General features: G+C 37.7%; 1 protein-coding gene across 1 annotated transcript in view; it reads left to right on the top strand.

Moving 5' to 3' along the window:
- Window positions 1–21887, top strand: part of Malrd1 (MAM and LDL receptor class A domain containing 1) — a 637041-nt gene that overhangs the window by 38568 nt on the left and 576586 nt on the right. The window contains exons 3-4 of the mRNA XM_040755448.1: window positions 7300–7394; window positions 7482–7643. Of these exons, the coding sequence (XP_040611382.1) occupies window positions 7300–7394; window positions 7482–7643 (257 nt within the window). The remainder of the gene's footprint in view (window positions 1–7299; window positions 7395–7481; window positions 7644–21887) is intronic.

Raw genomic sequence — 21887 nt, 5'->3', positions numbered from 1 at the left:
GGAAGAAAGAATGAAAGGAGTAGAATATCTTGCAGAAGTGGAGAACTAGGTAATAGCTAGCAAAGGAACAAGCACCTCAGCCTAACTATGAAAGGCAGATTCATCTCCAGAGCCATGAGAAAGAAATACAGCCAGTCAGCATATTACCTGCAGCATTTTGAACATCTAAGCAAGGACCAACTAAGTCACCCTGTGTCTGGACTGATAATCCAGAGGACAGGTGAGATAACACATTTGTTTTGCACTAAGGCCACTAACTGTAGATTGTTACAACAGGGATGAAAACTGATGTCTGACAATGGCTGAAGGGCAAACCTCCTATTTCCTCAGATTTTAGGGGGAAAAAATTGTAATCCCCTGACTATTTGTTCATGCTTATAATTAACTTTAAATATCTGTAAAGTTTATTCTACTTGGTAAAGCCAAAGTAAAATAAATAAAATCTCCACTTGAAGTCTGGAGTTTTGTGTTCTTGACTGCACCTGAACAACAATTAGCCTGATTTTAGGGCAAAACCCTGTGCTTTTTCTTTCCTCTGGCATGATACAAATTCCTCTATTTTTTCACATTCAAATTCTATATTCTTGTTATGATTTCCACTACTTTCCTTTTAAAAAATGTCCAATACTAAGGATCAGTGGCATGTTAAGGCCATCAACCTATCATTCTTTAAGTAGTGTAATTATTTAAAAATCATAGGATAAGTGGGCCAGGGTAGCAGTGGGAGTAAGGGGAGAAATTAATAACACTAAAGACATTTGAGAAGTAATATGGAAGCCTATTATTGTAGAAGCATCCTAATCTGTCCTAATGTGTGTGTATAGGTATATATAGATAAATATACACATACTCATATTACACATGTAAATAAATATGTATATATACATATGTTTACACATATGAAATATATATGTGTGTATGTGTGTGTGTGTGTATATATGTTATCATAAATGAATTACCTGTGTTGACCAGTAAGGTACATATCATGTTTACATCTTTATTTGGTATATGTTACTGTTTGGTTGTGCTATCTTAACAGTAGCTTCTTAATGTCAAGCTCTGGAAGATAACCAATAACATTGGGAATGGCCTAATATTTAGTGGTCTATGTAATTTTGTCAACTTTAGTTCAGAATATCTAAATGTGACAGTTGGGCATTAAAGTGAGCCACTATTATTATCTCAGAACCTATCTGACCTTTCAGACATTTTAGTGTTTCACAAACATGAAAGCCATATCATCCAGTGCATAAACACTTAAAGTTGTATCTTCTTGATGAATTTTCTTCTTATTGATATATGATAACCTTCCTTATCCCTTCTCACTTGATTTAGGTTTAGATTCATATATCATATATGAAAATAATTGTACCAGCCTTATTTTTCTGCTTCCATTTGCTTGGTTGTTTTGTCACTACATTTTTACTCTGTTTGCTGTGTCTTTACCAGTGAAATGTGTATTTCTTGGAGTCAACAGATAATTAGATATTTACTTTTCCTTTCTCCCTTCCTCTCTCCTTCCCTCTCTCCCTTCCTTCCTTCCTTCCTTCCTTCCTTCCTTCCTTCCTTCCTTCCTTCCTTCCTTCCTCCCTCCCTCCCTTACACCTGACCTCCTTCCTTCCCTCTCTCTCTCTCTCCCTCCCTCCCTCCCTCTCTCTCTCTCTCTCTCTCTCTCTCTCTCTCTCTCTTTCTCGCTTTCCTTTGAGTCAGGTAGTTTGCATTTTTTGAGTACTGAGTCAAGTATGGTTGCAGTTAACCTTGTTGGGAAGGGTTTGCTATTTCTTGTGACTTTGTTGGACATTCTGATTAGTTGGGTTATGATACATGCTTTGCTGATGAGTTTTTTGGGTTTGGATTGTTTTCTGTGATGTGATGGATTCCTTTCTATCTTCCTTCATTCATTTACTATTTTGATTAAATTTATTATTTCCTGGACTTTCATAATTGAGATTGTCTTTTCCTCTATGTTCAGTCTTCCTTTTCTTTAAATATCCTTATTTCTTCATCAATTTTGAGAGATAGCTTTACTGAATATTGCAAACTTGGTTGCTGGTGATTTACATTCAGAGCGTGAATAATGTCTCTTTACATGCTCACCTGGCGTTAGAGTTCTATTCAAAGTCCTGCTATTATTCTGTTATGCTTACCCTTGTAGATGACTTAGGATTTTTGTTATAGCATTTTAATTGCTTATCCTTGCTTTCTATTTTGATATCTTGACTATAATATATCAGGGAGAGCTTCTTCTCCAGTCATGTCTATCTGGAGTCTAAAGGTCTCTTGTATTTGGTTATGCACGTCTTCTTCTTCTTCTAAGTTTTAGAAATCTGCTATAAGGTTATTGAGTACCTTGCCTATGCCTTTTACCTCTATTTTAGCTTCTTTCCTCTATTACTTTTTAGGTTTCATCTCAGATATAGTCTAGATGTGGATATTTTGGTAAGGCTTGTAAATTTGTTATTTTATATTTCAGAGTATATTATTTTGAACTCATTCTTCTACTTGTCTTATATGTCAATTATACTTTCCATGGTGCCTTTTATTTGATTGATAAACTGTTATGTACAACATTTGTATTCATGTCTTTTTTCAGTGTCTCAACTTCTTTCATAAATTTTTTCTCTATGTGCTTGAATTTTTCATCCAAATTGCTGACAATTATACCCACTTTAATCCAGGTCCTGAATTGATTTCTTTACCTCATACATCATCTGACTAATGGTTATTAACATACAGTATACAGCATGTATACATGATGCAATTTTATTCATCAATATTTAAATGAAATAATGAAATTTGCAGGAATGTGGATGAAATGGAAATATTGTACTGAGTAACATCACATGAGCCCAGAAAACCAGCAGGGCTGGATCAGCATCACAAGCAGACTTTAAATCGTATTTTTAAAATTGTCATATTTAAGTTGAAGTGACTTCACGGGCCAGGAAGCAGGAAAGAGACTTAGATATGAGGATGCTTATGGGTTGTGTTGTCAGCATCCACAAAGTGGTTCATAACCATCCATAACCTCTGTGTGCACTACACATAAACATGGTCACATGCATACATGCAGGAAAAACACTTATATACATAAAATAAACTAAATGGTTCTAAAAGTGTAAAGTAAATGATTAATTTAGATAATTTTATTGACAGATGAAAATAATTTCTATCATGGATGATTTTTCCTTTCTATTGAAAATAGAATTTTTCTTATTTAATATATCTTTATTATGATTTCCTGTCCCTCTGCTTCTCTCAGTTCGTCACTCACACCCTCTTTCTATCCGGATCCACCACAGTTCTGTCTCTCGTTAGAAAATAAGGAGGCTTCTAAGGCATAATAATAAGACAAAAAATGACAAAACAAAAACTAACACATCCTAACATACAGAATAGGACAACACTGGACATTCTAAATGTACAGAAGGCGAAGAGTGTGCCTTCCCTCCAAAGGCCCAAGAACTAGATATAGATACAGAGTCACACTCATTCATATGCTCAGTAATCCCATAAAAACACAAAACTAAATAAGCAAACACATAGTGCCATTAATAATCATAAAGGACCTGTAGGGTATAAAAAGAAAAATATATGTAATAAATAAAAATAAGAATGAAAATAAAAATTTAGAAGAAAAATTAATCCCTAATACAACATTATCAGACAAGGAACCTCCAGAGATGCCACTGAGTTCTTTTTCTGCTGACCATCTACAGCTGGACATGTGGCCTAAACTTTAGAGTAGTTTGCTGCTCCAGTGATACAAACTAAATTTTCATTTCTAAATGGTTGTCAGTTGGAGATAGCTTCTGAGTGAGGAATAGGGGTGTATGTCCACTTCTTTCAGCCTTAGAGTAGACCCATGAAGATCCATGCAGACTCGTGCAGACCCTGTGCTCCTGCCTCAGTGTCTGTGAGTTCAGATGAAGTTTGTGCATGCTGATTTAGAGGGCCTTGTTTTCTTGGTGTCCTCCATTCCCTCTGGTTCTTGCATTCTTTTTTTTAAGTTAAGTTTTATTTAAATTAAAAGCAATCTTATCTTATACACCAATCCCACTTCCCCCTCTCTCTCATCCTTCCTTTTCCCCCACCAACCTCCCACCCCACCCCCATTCACTCCTCATGGAGGGTGAGGCCTCCCATGGGGGATCATCAAAGTCTGTCACATCATTTGGGGCAGGACCTAGGTCATCATCCATGTGTCGAGGCTGAGAGTATCCCTTTATAGGGAATGGACTCCCAAAGTCCATTCATATGCTAGGGAAAAGTACCAGTTCCATTACCAAAGGCTCCATAGACTGCCCAGGACCCCCCCATCTGACACCCACCTTCAGGGGGCTTGCTTCAGTCCTATGCTGATTCCGCAACTGTCAGGCTGGGGTCTGAGAGCTACCACTTGCTCAGGTCAGCTGTTTCAGTGAATTTCCCCACTTTGGCCTTGACCCCTTTGCTCATCATTCCTCCCTCTCTACAAATAGATAACAGGAATTCTGCTCAGTGCTTAGCTGTGAATCTCTGCTTCTGTTTTCATTAGCTACTGGATGAAGGCTCTATGATGGCATTTAAGTTAATCTCCAATCTCATTATAGGGGAAAGGCATTTAAGGTAGCCTCTCCTCTATTGTTTAGATTCGTAGTTGGGGTCATCCTTGTGGATCCCTGGATATTTCCCTAGTGCCACATTTCTTGTTAAACCCATTACAGCTCCCTCTATTTTTTAAATAAATTTTGTTTGAATTAGAAAAGATCTTATTTTATATATCAATCCCAGTTGCCTCCACCTCCCATCCTCCCAAGCCCCCCACTGACCCCCTCCTCCCATCTCCCAACCATTCCGCAGGGAGGATGAGACCTTCCATGAGTGATCATCAGAATCTATAAAGTCATTTGGGACAGGGCCTAGGCCTTTCCCTGTGTATCTAGGCTAAGAGAGTATCCCTCCATGGGAAATGGGCTCCCAAAGTTCATTCGTGCACTAGGGATACATCCTGGTTCTACTGTCAGAGATCCCATAGACTGCCCAGTGCTCCTAGCTGACACCCATGTGGGTGTCCTATGTTGGTTCCCCAGCTCTCAGACTCAGGTCCATGAATTCCTACTTTCTCAGATCAGCTCTTTCTGTGGGTTTTCTCAGTGTGGTTTTTACCCCTTTATTGGCCCCTTCTCCCTCTCTGAAGCTGGATTCCAGGAGTTTGGCTCAGTGCTTAGCTGTGAATCTGCTTCTGCTTCCATCAGCAGAAGGCTCTAGGATGAAGGCTCTCGGATGGCATTTAAGGTAGTCATCATTCTCAATATAGGGGAAGGGCATTTAAAGTAGTGTCACCAGTATCACTTGTGGCTCCCTCTATTAATGTATCTCCTTTCTTGTTCTCTTTCCCTATTCTTCCCATAACTTGAGCTTCCTAATCCCTCATGTTCTCCTCCCTCTTTCCCCTCTCCCACCACGCTCCCAATTTGCTCAGGAGTTCTTGTCCCTTTCCTTTTCTCTGGGGATCCATGTATGTCTCTCTTAGGGACTTCCATAACATAACTATCACGTTTCCCTTTCATAGGGAGATCTGTCTGCCCCCTAGTCTTTGTCTTCATTTAATTTGATGTTAACTCTGGGATTTCTGTAAACTGCCTTACTATGTTGAGGTATATCCCTTGTTTTCTAATTCTTAGGATTTCTCTTATGACAGGTTGTTATATTTTGTCAGTGGTCTTTTACACATCTGATGACATGTTCAATGGTTTTTGTCTTTCATTGTGTTTATTTGGTGGATTATGTTTATTGATTTATGCATATTGATCCATTACTGCATCTCTGGGATGAAGCCTACTTAATCTAAGGGGATGCTGTTTTTAAGGTGTTCTTGGATTTTATTGAGAACTTTTGCATCTATGATCATATGAATAATTGATCTCTATTTTTCTTTCTTTGTTGGATATTTATGTAGTTTGGGTATCGGGGTAATGGTGGCCTCATAAAACAAATAGTACAGTATTCATTTTGTTTCTGTTTTGTAAAATACTTTGTGGAGTGTTGACATAAATTCTTCTGTGAAAGTATGCTAGAATTCTATAAAGTATTTTTATTTTTCAATTTTTTCATTTACTTTTTTATTTAATAATTTGATCTGACTCTGTTTCATTAATGAGTATGTGATGACCTTTTCTCTTTTTTCTTATTTGTCTTGGTTTGAAGTCTATTAAACAAGTTTCTTTCTTAGGTCCACTTTTTTACAATACCTTTTTCCAACTCTTAACCCTGAAGTGATATCTATCCTTAATATTAAGGAGTACTAAGTCAGGCATGTGGACCTAGAGGCATCCTAAAATAAGGGATGGTAGAAAGCAGGATGCCTTACTGGGGAGGGAGTCCTTCATGTCACCGACCTTGGCAAAAGCTACCAGACTGTGATAGATTGCAACCTCTGACCATCAGGGCTTCCCAACACTTATACTTGTTAATTAGTGATTTTCTTTACACCCGCTTACTGCTCTAAGAGCAAGATAAATGGTTGTCTAATAGTTCTACCAGAATACCAGAAAAGATGAGGTTTGCTAGGGTTCATAATATTAGTATTGATTGACTCAATGATGTGACAATTAGATTGGACTTCCAGTCTGCTTTAAAATACGACTGAGTGACTTGGATAGATAGGTCATCATAATCACTGTCAACACTGTTTTTCTTCTCTTTGACAAGCGTCAGTGTACCAAACAGAGTGTCACATAATAGATGTGACCATATCAACTGTCATAAGCCTGATAAAGCACATCAGGCACTTTCTGACAGTATAAGGAATACCTGGTGTGTATTTTATTAGAAGTTTCCAAACAGTGGTAAATTTGTTATTACCACAACAAGTGAGAAAATACTAGGATGCAGTGCTATTCCTGGTGTTTCTTTAAAAACCTAGGACCATGTCACCTAAATCTTTTGAAACAAAGGTTTAGAAAATAATGTTCTCATTGCCTATAATCCCAGAATTGTCTTTTTCTGGATAATGTCTTTATGGAGTTGTCACTTCTTTTTTTTTTTTTTTGAGTTGTCACTTCTTGTGTCAAATGTGACTATATTTGGTTTGTTGCTCATAATAATATTATAATGTGTCTAATCACTATGAGCTCTTTAAATGGACAATATAAGATGCAAAAATATGTTAATTCACTAGTGTGTTTTAATTTTTCATCCTTTAAACAAAATTATATTGATTCCATTGGGTATATGTATCAGAATTACTTCTAGTGCTTAAAATAAGGTTGGCAGTAATCAGCTTAAGTCTAACTTGGTAATTCTTGTTCCTCATAGCACATTTTCTCACATTGGCCTCCAGAGTGAATTCCATCTCCTCAAACTTAAGAAGCAGAATCTTCCTTCCAACTAATGGCCAGCAAGTTTGTCAGGTATTTGAAAACATAAAGCATTTTAAGTTCTGACACACTTGGCAATTCCTTTATTACAGTTATTTGGATACCGATTATTCCTTACAGATTACATTTTATGACTTCTTCAGTCACCAGAATGACAAATTGATAGCAGGCCTTCAAACTACATGTGACAATTCAATTCAGCATGTATGGCAGAAAACAGAGGTACTCCCAAGTCGGTGGGAGAGAAATGTCATCTCAATCCGGAGCTCACAGCGGTTCCAGGTAAGTTTATGTCTCCAACTATGGCTTTGGAGGAAACCCACAAGAACCCAGGTTTCAAGACAACCAATTAAAAAAAATCACATAGTCAATTCATCTGCCAGGGACAGGAATTTCCCATAATTTTCAAGTCATCGACAAATTAGAATGGCTAGTCATAATAATAGACTTTTTCAATGAGAAGTTTGGGCTTTGTGGTTTGAATTAAAATTGATATATTTTAAGTTACACTGATGTAGTAGTTAACTATAATTCTATAAAAACCCATGAAATTGTTTCTTCAATTTCTTAAACCTTTTATTTTCATCTTTTTTCCTTTTTTTCCTTCTCTTTCTTTATACTTCTTCCTCCAGGGAATCATTTTTCTCTCTAACTTTTCCCATGCATTTGAACAAGGGGATAATTTTGAATAACAAGTAAAGAGATTTTAATTTACATACTAATTCCTAATGCTGTTGAAATAGAATAATCCTCATACTCATCTCCTGGTTAAGCTCATTTCAACATATCCTTTATTTTCCTAAATAACTTTATGAATTAAATCCAGTGCAAGCCTATAAAAGACAAGCTTATTTATGCAGCCTATTAAAACTTACACATGGCAAAAAATTATAATATAATGGTTATTTCAAGACTTCCTGGGAAAGTGTTGCATGTTTTAACATTTAAGATGTCCAAACAAAAATTTTCAGTTAAAGATGAGAGGTATTTTAAAGCATTTTATTTTTAAGAAAATTGCATTCTAAACCGGTTTTATAGACCAATTTAGCCAAAGTATTTCCTTTATCGTTTATTATTTGAATAATACAGCAATCAATTATAGTCTTATTTTTAGTTTTGCTTTTATGTTGCTTGAGAATTTCACACATGCATGTAATATCTTTTGATCAGACATAACCCCCCATTTCCTCTCTGCAAATTCTTCCACTATCCCCTCCACATCTTTTACTACCAACTTCTTGTGCTTAAAACAAAAAACAAAAAACTGAGACCACTAATGCTGCCTTATGTAGGATGATCTGCTGTACCATGGTAGCCTCTCCGGTGCCAGATCCCTGAAGAAAATACCTCTTCCTTCCCTAGCAGCCAGCCATCAGTTGCCAACAGCCTCTCAGGTAGGGGTGGTATTTCTTGAGCCTCTCCCCCACCCATGCTATTATTTTGGTTGACTTGATCTTGTGCATGAAGTCCCTGCTGCTATGAGTTGCCATCTGCAAAAGCCCTGTCATACTCAGCAAAAACTTTTGCTGAATATATTCACTATTTTTGGCTCTTAAAATCCTTCCATGTACTCTTTCGTGATGGTCCTTTAGTCTTGAGGGAAGTGGGTTGATATACATGTCCCATTTAGAGCTGAACACTTAACAGTCCTTATTCTCTGCACCTTGACCATTTGTGGGTCTTAGAGACAATCTACTGTAAATAGAAGCTTCTTTGATGAAGGTTGAGAGATGTAAACTGCCCCCAATTTCTTATAAATAATTATCATTTAAAAACCAATTTTACATTAAAAATATCTAATTCAATGCTATATATTCAGTTGTTTAGGTCTAAGGAATGAATTAGCTTTAATATTACCTTCAGCGAATTTAGAGTGACTAAGAAGAAAGGCAAGGTTAAATGGTGGGTATCCATGCCTGTTAAAAATGTTAAATGACATTTATGTGAGTGATATATTTTCTTAGTTGATGCTATGTAATCACTGTACTTGAAAGTTTTAGACATTTTTAAACTAAAAGGCTTACTAAAGAAGACATAAAAATAATTTAGTACTAGTAAAATGCCACATAGACTTAATAGTTCTATGGTCTGACATAGTTCTTTATTTTGAAGATTTGTAATCCATTGGATTCAACCATCTATCTTTGCCTATTTGGGAGCAGAGACATAGTTAAGTTTCTCTGCTGATTGCTTTGCTTATTAAAATATGACTTACCTGGGGTACTTCGGATGTGCCAGGAATGATGCCGGAAAGGTATCAAGTATCATTTTAAGAAATGTTTGGCATGTACAGGAAGTAAATATTTGGTGTTTCTGTGGTTTTAGCTAGGTATGGTGTGCAGTGAGTTCCTCTGCAGAGCCGTGTTTGCTGTAATAGCTGAGATGAGATTCAGTGCTAGAAGAAATTTTAGTATATTTCTTATGCATTTTTTAGGTCTCTGTCTGCCTAAGCAACAAAGAAAAGTAAGATTGATTTTGTTAAGAGTGAGCCACCTCAACTGGCTACAATTTGCCCCATGACCTTCTCTCTGTTGTCAATTTTACTGAAATAAGAGGATCTTACTTAGGTTCATGTTTTAGTCATTACTTACTTGTGCTTTTTAACTTGGATACCATTAGTACTAACAAAGTCTTACGTGGTCTTTGCCAACTTAATACACATTTAGTATCTAGTTGTCCATCTCTTTAGATCAAGGTTTATGTTAGTAGGGTGAAAGATTTAGATGCTGGAGCTTGTCAATAAAACCTTTCAAAATAAGTTCTTTGGTTACCTCAGGTGCCCATTTCCAAACACCATAGATTTTGTTGCTCAAACTGTGTACCTGATACATATAAAACTTGAAATTCCAGAAAATATCACTCTAATGAAAGTCAGCTGTGCTGGGACACACGGTATTCATGGGAGTTTATTTGTTTTTTAATGAAGCAGCAATTTCAATTATCATAGATGTTTCCTCAGTATATTAATATGTTTCCCTAAATACTTTAAATTGATGGAAAAATAGTGTTTATAACTTTAAAGCTTTGTAAAAAGAAGACTGCATGGCCACTGGAATGCTGAGGCTGTACCCATGTTTAAGGGTAAGGATACGTATAATTCTGTGAGGGGGTAAAGTCCTTCTGTGTATATGTTTGTCCTATTGATTGATAAATAAAGCACTATTGGCCAATAGGGAAGCAAGATAAGTGGGACTTGGAGAGGTAGTAGATTCTGGGAAATGGAGGCACAGTCAGTCACCATGTAGGATGCAAGAGAAGTAATAGGTCAAGACACTTTCTCCAGTAAGAGAAGACCATGTGGAAATATGCGGATTAGCAATAATGGGTTAGTAATTAAGTCAGAGCTAGCCAATAAAAACCATAACAAATGGTCAACAGCTTCTTAATTAATATGTCTTGTGTGTTATTTGGGGGCAGAGAGAGCGGTGAGACCCAGGCTGCTGTACTGATAGCAAGTGAACAAATGTTCACTTACTGCTGTGTGGTGGGCTGCACAGATGTGTTTGTAATGCTGACCATCTTCATCCACTATCTTGTTCCTGCTGAGCTTCTGTGAGAAGACTATTTTAGGAATTTTGCAATCAGCCCCTCTCCATTGTATCTGCTGCCTCTGCAACTTAGAAACCTTTGGGGATGATTTCATTCTCTGCAATTTCCCCTCCATGCTGACTTCTTACAGTTTAAAGCCACACATGCTTTCTTTACAAATTGTGAGATAGGTTATTTCAGTTAGTGACAGCCACATTCCAGGTGAATGTGAATTTTTAGGAAATTCCCTGAAGATGGTAGTCACCCAGGGTTCTTTATGTAGTTTATCCCATAATAAAATTGAAGTGCTTTAATTTCACAGGATGTAATGTTCCATACACAAGTAGTTGACATTATGAACAAAGAGCAGAATTTCAAAGACATTTGAAAACATTTGGGGCATAGTAAGAACTAACACTTACAGAAGGACATTTACTAAAGTTAAGAATTGTGCTCAGGTGTCGTGTGGACAACTAACAGAGGCCTGGGGACTGGCACTGTGGTTCCCATCCAGGCAGTATCCAACCCACCCAGAGATTGCCAGCATCCTAGTCCCTTTCTCTGTCTAAGGCACTAGGTAAGCCTGGGCCTGTTTCTAGCCCACCTTCTGGTGCCCTGTGCACAACCAGGTGAGGCCTAGGTACTGTAGACTGTGGATCATATCCCAAGGGGTCCAGCCCAACCTGAGACTGCTAAGGCCCCAATAGTAGGACCATCTCCATCCATAGGAAGAGGAGAACCACCAGAGTATTGAACCTGCTTGCATCCACCAGAAGGGAACCTTGGTCCTGTAGTAGTAGCCAGCAGGAGAAGAAGAGACTCCTTCTTCACCCAATGGAAGAAGGGATGGGAAGGAGACAATATACAAACAAACTGAGCAACAGAAAAACCAATATGACACCACCAGAGTCTAGAGACTCTATACCAGCAAGATGGAACATCCCAATGCAGAAGAAACAAAAGAGAATGACCATAAACACGACTTCATGTAAATGATAGAGGCCCTCAATGAGGATATGAGAAAATCTCTTAAAGAAATATAAGCAAAAACAAACGAAAAAATTCAAGAAATGGAGGAAAAGACAAACCAAAATTTGCAAGAAACAATTCAAACACTGCAAGGGTTGAAAGCTGAAAGACAGACAATAAAAAAATCACAATCTGAGAGAACGCTGGAAATAGAAAAGCTGGGAAAACTGTCAAGTACTACAGATGAAAGCATAACCAATCAAATACAAGAGAGAATCTCAGGAGTTGAAGATACACTAGGAGAAATAGATTCATGGACCAAAAAAGATTTTTCTTTTTTATTATTTATTTTTAAATTTAAATTTAGATTAGAAACAAGGTTGCTTCACAAGTCAGTTCCAGGTCCCTCTCTGTTCCCCTCCCCTCCTCACGTGCCCCCCGGCCCCCCCAAATATCCCCTCATTTCCCCAGGGAGAGTGAGGCCCTACTTGGGGGTGTCCATAGTCTGTCATTTCATCCAGGTCAGGGCCTAGACCCTCCCCCAAGAGTTCAGAAAGACAGTGAATCTCACACTGTTGGATGGGAGTCCAAAGTCCATGTGTATACTCGGGATAAATACTGATCTACTGCCCAAGGCTCAATAGATTACCTAGGCCTCCTCAATGACACCCCATTCAGGGGGTCTTGATCAGTCCCATGCTGGATTCCCAGGCATCAGCCTGGAATTCAAGAGTTAACCCTTGTCAGGTCAGCTGTTTCTGGGGGTTAAACCAGTCCAGTCTTAATTCCTTTGGTCATAAGTCCCCCCTCTCTGTTACTGGCTTTCTTGAGTTCAGCTCAGTGCTTAGCCATGGGAGTGTGCCTCTTCTTCCATGAGCAACTGAATGAAGGTTCTGTTTCCCAGACTCTCTGGCCATGGGATTGTAGGTTGGCACTCCACAGATTTATGTCTAAAATCCACATATGAGAGAATATATGCCATGTTTCTCTTTTTGTGACTGCGTTACCTCACTCTGAATGGTTTCTTCTAGTGTCATCCATTGTTTTATTCTGCTGAATAGTACTCTGTTGTGTAAATGTACGACATTTTCTCTATCCACTCTTCGGTTGAGGGGCATCTAGGTTGCTTCCAAGTTCTGGCTATTACAAATAATGCTGCTATGAACATAGTGGGACAGACATCCTTGTTGTATGAATGGGCATCTTTTGGATATATGCCTAAGAGTGGACTTGCTGGGTATTGTGGTAGATTTATTCCCATTTTTCTGAGGAATCTCCATACTGATTTCCAAAGTGGCTGAACAAGTTGGCACTCCCACCAGCAGTGGAGGAGTGGTCCCCTTTTACCACATACTTTCCAGCATAAATTGTTGTTGGTGTTTTTGATTTTAGCCATTCTGACAGGAGTGAGATGGTATCTCAGAGTTGTTTTGATTTGCATTTCGCTGATGGCTAAGGATGTTGAGCACTTTCTCAAGTGCCTCTCAGCCATTTTAGACTCCTCTATTGAAAATTGTCTATTTAGATCTGCAGCCCACTTTTTAATTGGATCCTTTGGTGTTTTGGAGACTTGCATCTTGAGTTCTTTGTAAATTTTGGAGATCAACACTCTGTCAAATGTGGGGTTAGTAAATATTTTTTCCTGTTCTGATGGTTGCCTTTTTGACTTGCTGACTGTGTCCTTTGCCTTACAGAAGCTTCTAAGATTCATTTATTAATTGTTGATCTCACTGTCTGTGCTACTGGTGTTATGTTCAGGAAGCTGTCTTCTCTACCAATTCATTCAAGGGTACCACCCACTTTCTCTTCGAAGAGGTTCAGTGTAGCTGGATTTATGTTGAGGTCTTTGATCCATTTGGACTTGAATTTTGTGCATGGCGATAAACATGGATCGATCCGCATTCTTCTACATGCCAGCCTCCAGTTATGCCAGAACCATTTGTTGTAGATGCTTTCTTTATTCCATTTTATTGTTAAGCTTCTTTGTCAAAGATCAGATGGTCTTACGTGTGTGGGTAAATATCAGGGTTTTCAATTCCATTGGTCTACCTGTCTATTTTTGTGCCAATACCAAGCAGTTTTCAGGACTATAGCTGTATAATAGAGCTTGAAGTCAGGGATGATGATGCCTCCAGAGGCTGCCTTGTTGGACAGGGTTATTTTTTTGGCTATCCTGGATCTTTTGTTTTTCCTTACAAAATTGATTATTGTTCTTTCAAGGTCTGTGAAGAATTGTGCTGGGATTTTAATGGGGATTGCATTGAATCTGTAGATTGCTTTTGGCAGGATTGCCATTTTTACTACATTGATCCTACCTATCCAAGGGTATGGGAGATCTTTCCATTTTCTGAGGGCTTCTTTAATTTCTTTCTTTAAAGATTCAAAGTTCTTGTGATACAGGTCTTTCACTTGTTTGGTTAGCATTACCCAAAAGTATTTTATGTTGTTTGTGGCAATTGTAAAGGGTGATGTTTCTCTGATTTCTTTCTCAGGCCTATATCATCTGTATATAGTAGGGCTACTGATTTCCTTGAGTTGATCTTGTAGCGTGCCACTTTACTGAAGGTGTTAATCAGCTGTAAAAGTTCCCTGGTAGAGTTCTTTGGGTCATTCATGTAAACTATCATATCATCTGCAAAGAGTAAAAGTTTGACCTCTTCCTTCCCAATTTGTTTCCCCTTGATCCCCTTTTGTTGTCATATGGCTCTGGCTAGAACTTCAAGTACAATGTTGAAAAGGTATGGAGAGAGTGGACAGCCTTGCCTTGTTCCTGATTTTAGAGGAATTGCGTTGAGTTTCTGTCCATTTAGTTTGATGTTGGCTGTTGGTTTACTGTATGTAGCTTTTATTATGTTTAAGTATGTTCTTGTTATCCCAGATCTCTCCAAGACCTTTAAGAAGAAGGGGTGTTGGATTTTGTCAAAGGCTTTTTCAGCATCTAGTGAGATGATCATGTGATTTTTGTTTTTCATCTTGTTTACATGGTGGATTACATTGATGGATTTTCGTATGTTGAACCATCCCGGCATCCCTGGGATGAAACCTACTTGGTTGTGGTGAATGATTGTTTTGATGTGTTCTTGGATCCAGTATTTTATTGAGTATTTTTGCATCAATGTTCATGAGGGATATTGGTCTGAAGTTCTCTTTCTTAGTTGTATCTTTGTGTGGCTTGGGGATCAAGGTTATTGAAGCCTCGTAGAAAGAGTTTGGCAAAGACTCTTCTGCTTCTATTGCGTGGAATAATTTGAGAAGGATTTGTATAAATTGTTCTTTGAATTTCTGGTAGAATTCTGCACTGAGGCCATCTGAACCTGGGCGTTTTTTGGTTGGGAGACTTTTGATGACTGCTTCTATTTCCATAGGGGTTATTGGTCTATTTAAACTGCTTATCTGTTCTTGATTTAATTTTGGCATGTGATAGCTATCCAGGAAGTCGTCCATTTTCTTTAAATTTTCAAATTTTGTGGAGTACCGGATTTCAAAGTATGACATGATGATTCTCTGAATCTCCTCATAGTCCGTTGTTATGTCCCCCTTTTCATTTCTGATTTTATTAATTTGCATGTTCACACTCTGCTGTTTGATAAGTTTGGACAAAGGTTTGTCTATCTTGTTGATTTTCTCAAAGAACCAACTCTTTGCTGCATTGATTCTTTGTATTGTTTTCCTAGTTTCTACTTTATTGATTTCAGCCCTCAATTTGATTATTTCCTGGCGTCTACTCCCCCTGTGGGTTTTTGCTTCTTTGTGTTCTAGAGCTTTCCGTTGTGCTGTTAATTCTCTAGGATAAGTATTCTTCAGTTTCTTCTTGTGGGCACTTAGTGCTATGAACTTCTCCCGTAGCATTGCTTTCAAAGTGTCCCATAGGTTTAGGTATGTTGTGACTTCATTCTCATTGCATTCTAAGAAGTCTTTAATTTCTTTTTTTTCCTTCTTTCACCCAGGAATGGTGCAGTTGTGCATTATTCAATTTCCATGAGTTTGTAGGTTTTCTACAATTTGTGTTGTTGTTGAATTCTAATTTTAAAGCATGGTGGTCTGATAAAATGCATGGGGATATTCCATTTTTTTTTGAAGCTGCTGAGGTTTGATATGTTGCCGAGTATGTGGTCGAATTTTGAGAAGGTTCCATGTGGTGCTGAGAAGAAGGTATATTCTTTTTTATGTGGATGAAATGTTCTACAGATGGTTGTTAATTCCAGTTGGGTCATTACTTCTATTAGTCCCTTTGCTTCTTTGTTGAGTTTCTGTCTGGTATTCCTGTCTAGTGCTGAGAGTGGTGTGTTGAAATCTCCCACTATAAGTGTGTGAGGCTTTGTATGTGATTTAAATTTTAGTAATGTTTCTTTTACGAATGTGAATTCCTTTGTATTTGGGGCATAGATGTTCAGGATAGACACTTCATCTTGGTGGATTTCACCTGTGATGAGTATGTAATGACCTCCTTCATCTCTTTTGACTGATTTTATTTTAAAGTCTAACTTGTTAGATATTAGGATTGCTACCCCTGCTTGTTAATTGGGTCCATTTGATTGGAATTTTTTTCCCAACCTTTAACTCTCAGGTAATGTCTGTCTTTGAGGGTGAGTTGTGTTTCTTGTATGCAGCAGAAGGAAGGGTTCTGTCTTCGAATCCATTCCACTAGCCTGTTTTGTTTTATGGGTGAGTTAAGGCCATTAATATTGAGGGCTATTAATGACCATTGATTGCTTATTCTTCTTTGATTTGGAATGGTTGTTGGTGGTGGAATTATGTGTGGAATTTCACCCCTGTGTTCTTTTGGCTGGTGGTAGAGTGGAATTCCCTAATGCCTATGTTTTTCTGTTTGTAGTTTACTTATTTGGGTTGGAGTTTTCCTTCCAAAACTTTCTGTAGGGCTGGGTTAGTGGATATGTATTGCTTGAATATAGTTTTGGCATGGAATATCTTGTTTTCTCCTTCTATAGTGATTGAGAGCTTTGTCAGGCATAGTAGTCTGGGCTGGCATCCATGGTCTCTTAGTGTTGGTAGAATAAATATACAGGACCTTCTGGCTTTCTGAGTTTCTATGGAGAAGTCAGGTGTAATTATGATAGGTTTGTCTTTATATGTTACTGGCCTTTTTCCTTAGCTGCTCTTAATATTCTTTCTTTATTCTGTATATTTGGAATCCTGATTATTATGTTGCAAGGGTACTTTTTTTTTCTGATCCACTCTATTTGGTGTTCTGTAAGCTCTTGTACCTTCATTGGCATGTCTTTCTTAAGGTTGGGAAAGTTTTCTTCTATGATTTTGTTGAATATGTTTTCAAGTCCTTTTGAGGTGGTTTTCTTCTCCTTCTTCTATACCTATTATTCTTAGGTTTGGTCTTTTCATGGTATCCCATATTTCTTGGATGTTTTTTGTTAAGGATCTTTTGGACGTAAGATTTTCTTTGGTTGATGAATCCATTTCTCCTAGTGTATCCTTAACACCTGAGATGCTCTCTTCCATCTCTTGTATTCTTTTGGTAATGCTTCTATTGGTAGTACCTGACCTGTTGCCCAGCTTTTCTATTTCCAGCCTTTCTTCAGATTGTGTTTTTTTATTGTCTCTATTTCAGTGTTCAACCCTTGCACTGTTTGCATTTTCTCTTGTAATTTTCGGTTTATCTTTTTGTCCATTTGTTGCAATTTATGAATTTTTGTTTTGTTCTTTCTTCCATTACTTGCATTTTTTGGTTTGCTTTTCTTCCATTTCTTGCATTTTTTGGTTTGCTTTTTACCATTTCTTGCATTTTTGATTTGCTTTTTTTCTTCCAGTTCTTGTATTTTTTGGTTTCTTTTTCTTCCATTTCCTGCCTTTTTTTTCCTTTGTCTCTTCTTCCACTTCTTGCATTTTTTTGCTTTGTTTTGTCTTCCATTTCTTGCATTTTTTGCTTTGTTTCTTCTTCCATTTCCTGCCTTTTTTGTTTTGTTTTTTCTTCCATTTCTTGCATTTTTTGGTTTGCTTTTTCTTCCATTTCTTTGAGGGATTTTCCTATATCCTCTTTTAGGGCCTCTATCATTTTCATGATGGTGGTTTAAAGGTCATTCTCTTCTGCTTCATTTGCATTGGAATGTTGGAGTTTTGCTGGTGTGGAGTCTCTAGAATCTGGTGTTGTCTTATTTGTTTTTCTGTTTCTAAGTGTGTTTTTGTATTGTCTGTTTCCCATCTCTTCTAGTGGGTGCAGAAAGAGTCCCTTACTAGTCTGTTGGTTAGGGGACCAGAGTTCCCTTCTGGTGGGTGCTATAATCTGGTAGTTCTTCTCTTCCTCATCCTCTTTCTTGTCCCGTGGGTGTAGAAGAAGACCAGGAATCTGGGGTGCTTAGCCTTCCATGTCCGGATGTAGGGCCTGTTGTACCTGGTCCCGCCAGAACAGCTGGTCCCCTGGTCTCCCTGGATCTGCTGGTTTCCTGGTCTCATTGGTGTGAGAGAAGACCTGGAGTCTGGGGTGTTTGGCTCCCACTGGGATTGGAAGCTCTTTGCAGTTCCCAGGCAATCCCCAGGCACTGGAACACAGGCCCGGATGCAGAGCCTGTTGTACCTGGTCGCTGGAACAGCTGGTCCCCTGGTCTCCCTGGACCCACTGGTTTCCTGGTTTCATTGGTGGAAGAGAAGACTAGAGTCTGGAGTGTTTGGCTCCTGCTGGGATTGGAAGCTCTGAGCAGTTTCCAAGCGATTCTCAGGCACTGGAACACAGGTCCAGATGCAGGGCCTGTTGTACCTGGTCCTGCCGGAACAGCTGGTCCCCTGTTCTTAAGTCCAACAAATACCTAACACAAAATATCCAGAAAATATGGGACACCTTGAAAAGACCAAACCTAAGAATAATAGGTATAGAAAAAGGTGAAGAGACCCACCTCAAAGGGGCAGAAAACATATTCAACAAAATCATAGAAGAAAGCTTTCCCAACCTAAAGAAAGACATGCCAATGAATGTACAAGAAGCTTACAGAACACAAAACAGAGTGGACCACAACAAGGCTCCTCCCCCATAATAGTCAAACCCCAAAACATACAGAAAAAAGAAAGAATATTAACAACAACTAAGGAAAAAGCTCAAGTAACATATAAAGGCAAACCTATCGGTATCACACTTGACTTTTCCATGGAAACTCTGAAAGCCAGAAGGTGACAGATAGACATTCTAACAACACTACTACACGATGGATGTGAACCCAGACTACTATACCCAGCAAAGCTTTCAATCTCTATAGATATTCCATAACAAAAGCAGATTTAAGCAATACATATCCACTAATCCAGCCCTACAGAAAGTTCTGGAAGGAAAACTCCAACCCAAGGAAGACAACTACACTCATGAAAATATAGGTAATAGATAATCCCACTTTACCAACAGCCAAAAGAAAAAAGGGGTGGAAATCTACACACAATTATACCACCACCAATTCCTAAACAAACAAGAATGAGAAATCAATGGTCATTAATATCCCTCAATATTAATAGTCTTAACTCTCCCATCAAAAGACACAGGCTAACCGAATGGATTCAAAGACAAAATCCATTGTTCTTCTGTAAACAAGACACACACCTCAGCTTCAAAGACAGTTGTTACCTCAGGGTAAAGGGTTGGGAAAAGACATATCAATCAAATAGATACAAAAACAAACAGGGGTAGCAATCCTAATATCTAACAAACTAGTCTTTGAACTAAAATCAATCAAAAGAGATGAAGAAGGTCATTTCATACTCATAACAGAAGAAATTCACCAAGATGAAGTCTCAATTCTGAACATCTATTCACGTTCATAAAAGAAACATTACTGAAACACAAATCACAATTATAGTGTGAGACTTCAACATCCCACACTCACCAGTAGACAGGAATACCAGACAGAAACTTAACCAAGAAACAAAGGAACTAATAGAAGTTATGACACAATTGGGTTTAACAGACATCTATAGAACACTCCATCCAAACACAAAAGAACGTACTATCTTCTCAGTGCCACATGGGATCTTATTTAAAATCGACCACATACTTGGAAACATAGCAAACCTTAATAGGTTCAAGAAATTAGAATAATCCCCTGTTTCTTATAAGACCACCATGCTTTAAAGTTAGAATTAAACAACAACACAAATTGCAGGAAACCCACAAACATATGAAAATTCAATAATGCTCAATTGCACCAATCCTGGTACAAAGAGGAAATAAAAAATAAATTAAAGGTTTTCTCAAACTCATTGAGAATGAAAACATAACATACCCAAAATTATGGGACACTTTGGAAGAAGTGCTAAAAGAACAGTTCATAGCACAAAGTGCCCACATGAAGAAACTGGAGAATAGCAACAATAGGAAATTAACAGCACAACTGAAACCTTTAGAATGCAAAGAAACAAACTCACCCAGGAGGAGTAGACGCCAGGAAATAATAAAATTGAGGACTAAAATCAATAAAGTAAAAACTAGGAAAACAATACAAAGAATCAATGTAACAAAGAGTTGGTACTTAGAGAAAATCAACAAGATAGACAAACCTTTATCCAAACTTACCAAATGGCAGAGTGTGAACATATAAATTAACAAAATCAGAAATGAAAAGGGGGACATATCAATGGATATTGAGGAAATCCAGAGAATCATCAGGTCATAGTTCGAAAACCTGTATTCCACAAAATTCAAAAATTTAAAGGAAATGGACAATTTTCTAGATAGATATCACTTATCGAATTAAATCAAGAACAGATAAGCAATTAAAATAGACTTATAACCCCTAATGAAATAGAAGCAGTCATCAAAAGTCTCACAAAAGAAAGAAAACCCAGGGCCAGATGGCCTCAGTGCAGAATTCTACCAGAAATTCAAAGAACACTTAATACCAATTCTCCTCAAAGTATTCCATGCAAAAGAAGCAGAAGGGTCTTTGCCAAATTCTTTTTATGGGGCTTCAATAGCCTTGATACCCAAGCCACACAAAACACAACTAAGAAAGAAAACTACAGACCAATATCCCCATTAACATTAATGCAAAAATACTCAATAAAATACTGGCAATGGAATCTAGGAACACATCAGAAAAATCATCCACCATGATCAAGGAGGCATCATCCCAAGGATTCAGGGATGGTTCAACATATGAAAATCCATCAATGTAATCCACCATATATACAAGTTGAGAATGAAAAATCACGTGATCATCTCTCTAAATGATGAAAAAGCCTTTGAAAAAATTCCAACTCTCCTTCATGATAAAGGTCTTGGAGAGATCAGAGATAACAGCAACATTCTTAAACATAATAAAAGCTATATATAGCAGACCAACAGCAAACATCAAACTAAATAGAGAGAAATTCAGCATGATTCCTCTAAAATCAGGAACAAGACAAGGCTGTTCAATTTCTCCATACCTCTTAAATTTTGTACTTGAAGTTCTAGCTAGAGCAATGAAACAACAAATGGAGATTAAGTTGATACATATCAAAAAGCAGAAGTCAAAGTTTCACTATTTGCAGATGATATGATAGTTTACATAAGTGTCCCAAAAAACTCTACCAGGGAACTCTTACAGCTGATAAACACATTCATCAAAGTGGCAGGATACAAGATTAACTCAAAAAACATCAGTAACCCTATTATATACAGACAATAAATGGGGGGGGGGAGAAAGAAATCAGAGAAACATCACCATTTACAATTGCCATGAAATAACTTGGGGTAATGCTAACCAAACAAGTTACAGACCCACATAGCGTGAACTTTGAATGGTTACAGAAAGAAACTAAAGAAGATACAAGAAATTGGAAAGATTTCCGATGTTCTTAGATAGGTAGGACCAACATAGTAAAAATGGTAATCTTGCCAAAATCAATCTACAGATTAAATGTAATCTCCATGAAAATACCTGCATAATTCTTCACAGTCCTGGAAAGAACAATTCTAAATTGTAAAAACAGAAGACCCAGGATAGCCAAAACAACCCAGGTCAACAAAGGAATGTCCAGAGGCATCACCATCCCTGACTTCTATTATAGAGCTTTAGTCCTGAAAACAGCTTGGTA

This window comes from Mesocricetus auratus, unplaced genomic scaffold (assembly GCF_017639785.1).
Source record: "Mesocricetus auratus isolate SY011 unplaced genomic scaffold, BCM_Maur_2.0 Super-Scaffold_100013, whole genome shotgun sequence".
Classification (NCBI taxonomy): Eukaryota; Metazoa; Chordata; class Mammalia; order Rodentia; family Cricetidae; genus Mesocricetus; species Mesocricetus auratus.
This window is presented reverse-complemented; position numbering and strand designations above follow the sequence as displayed.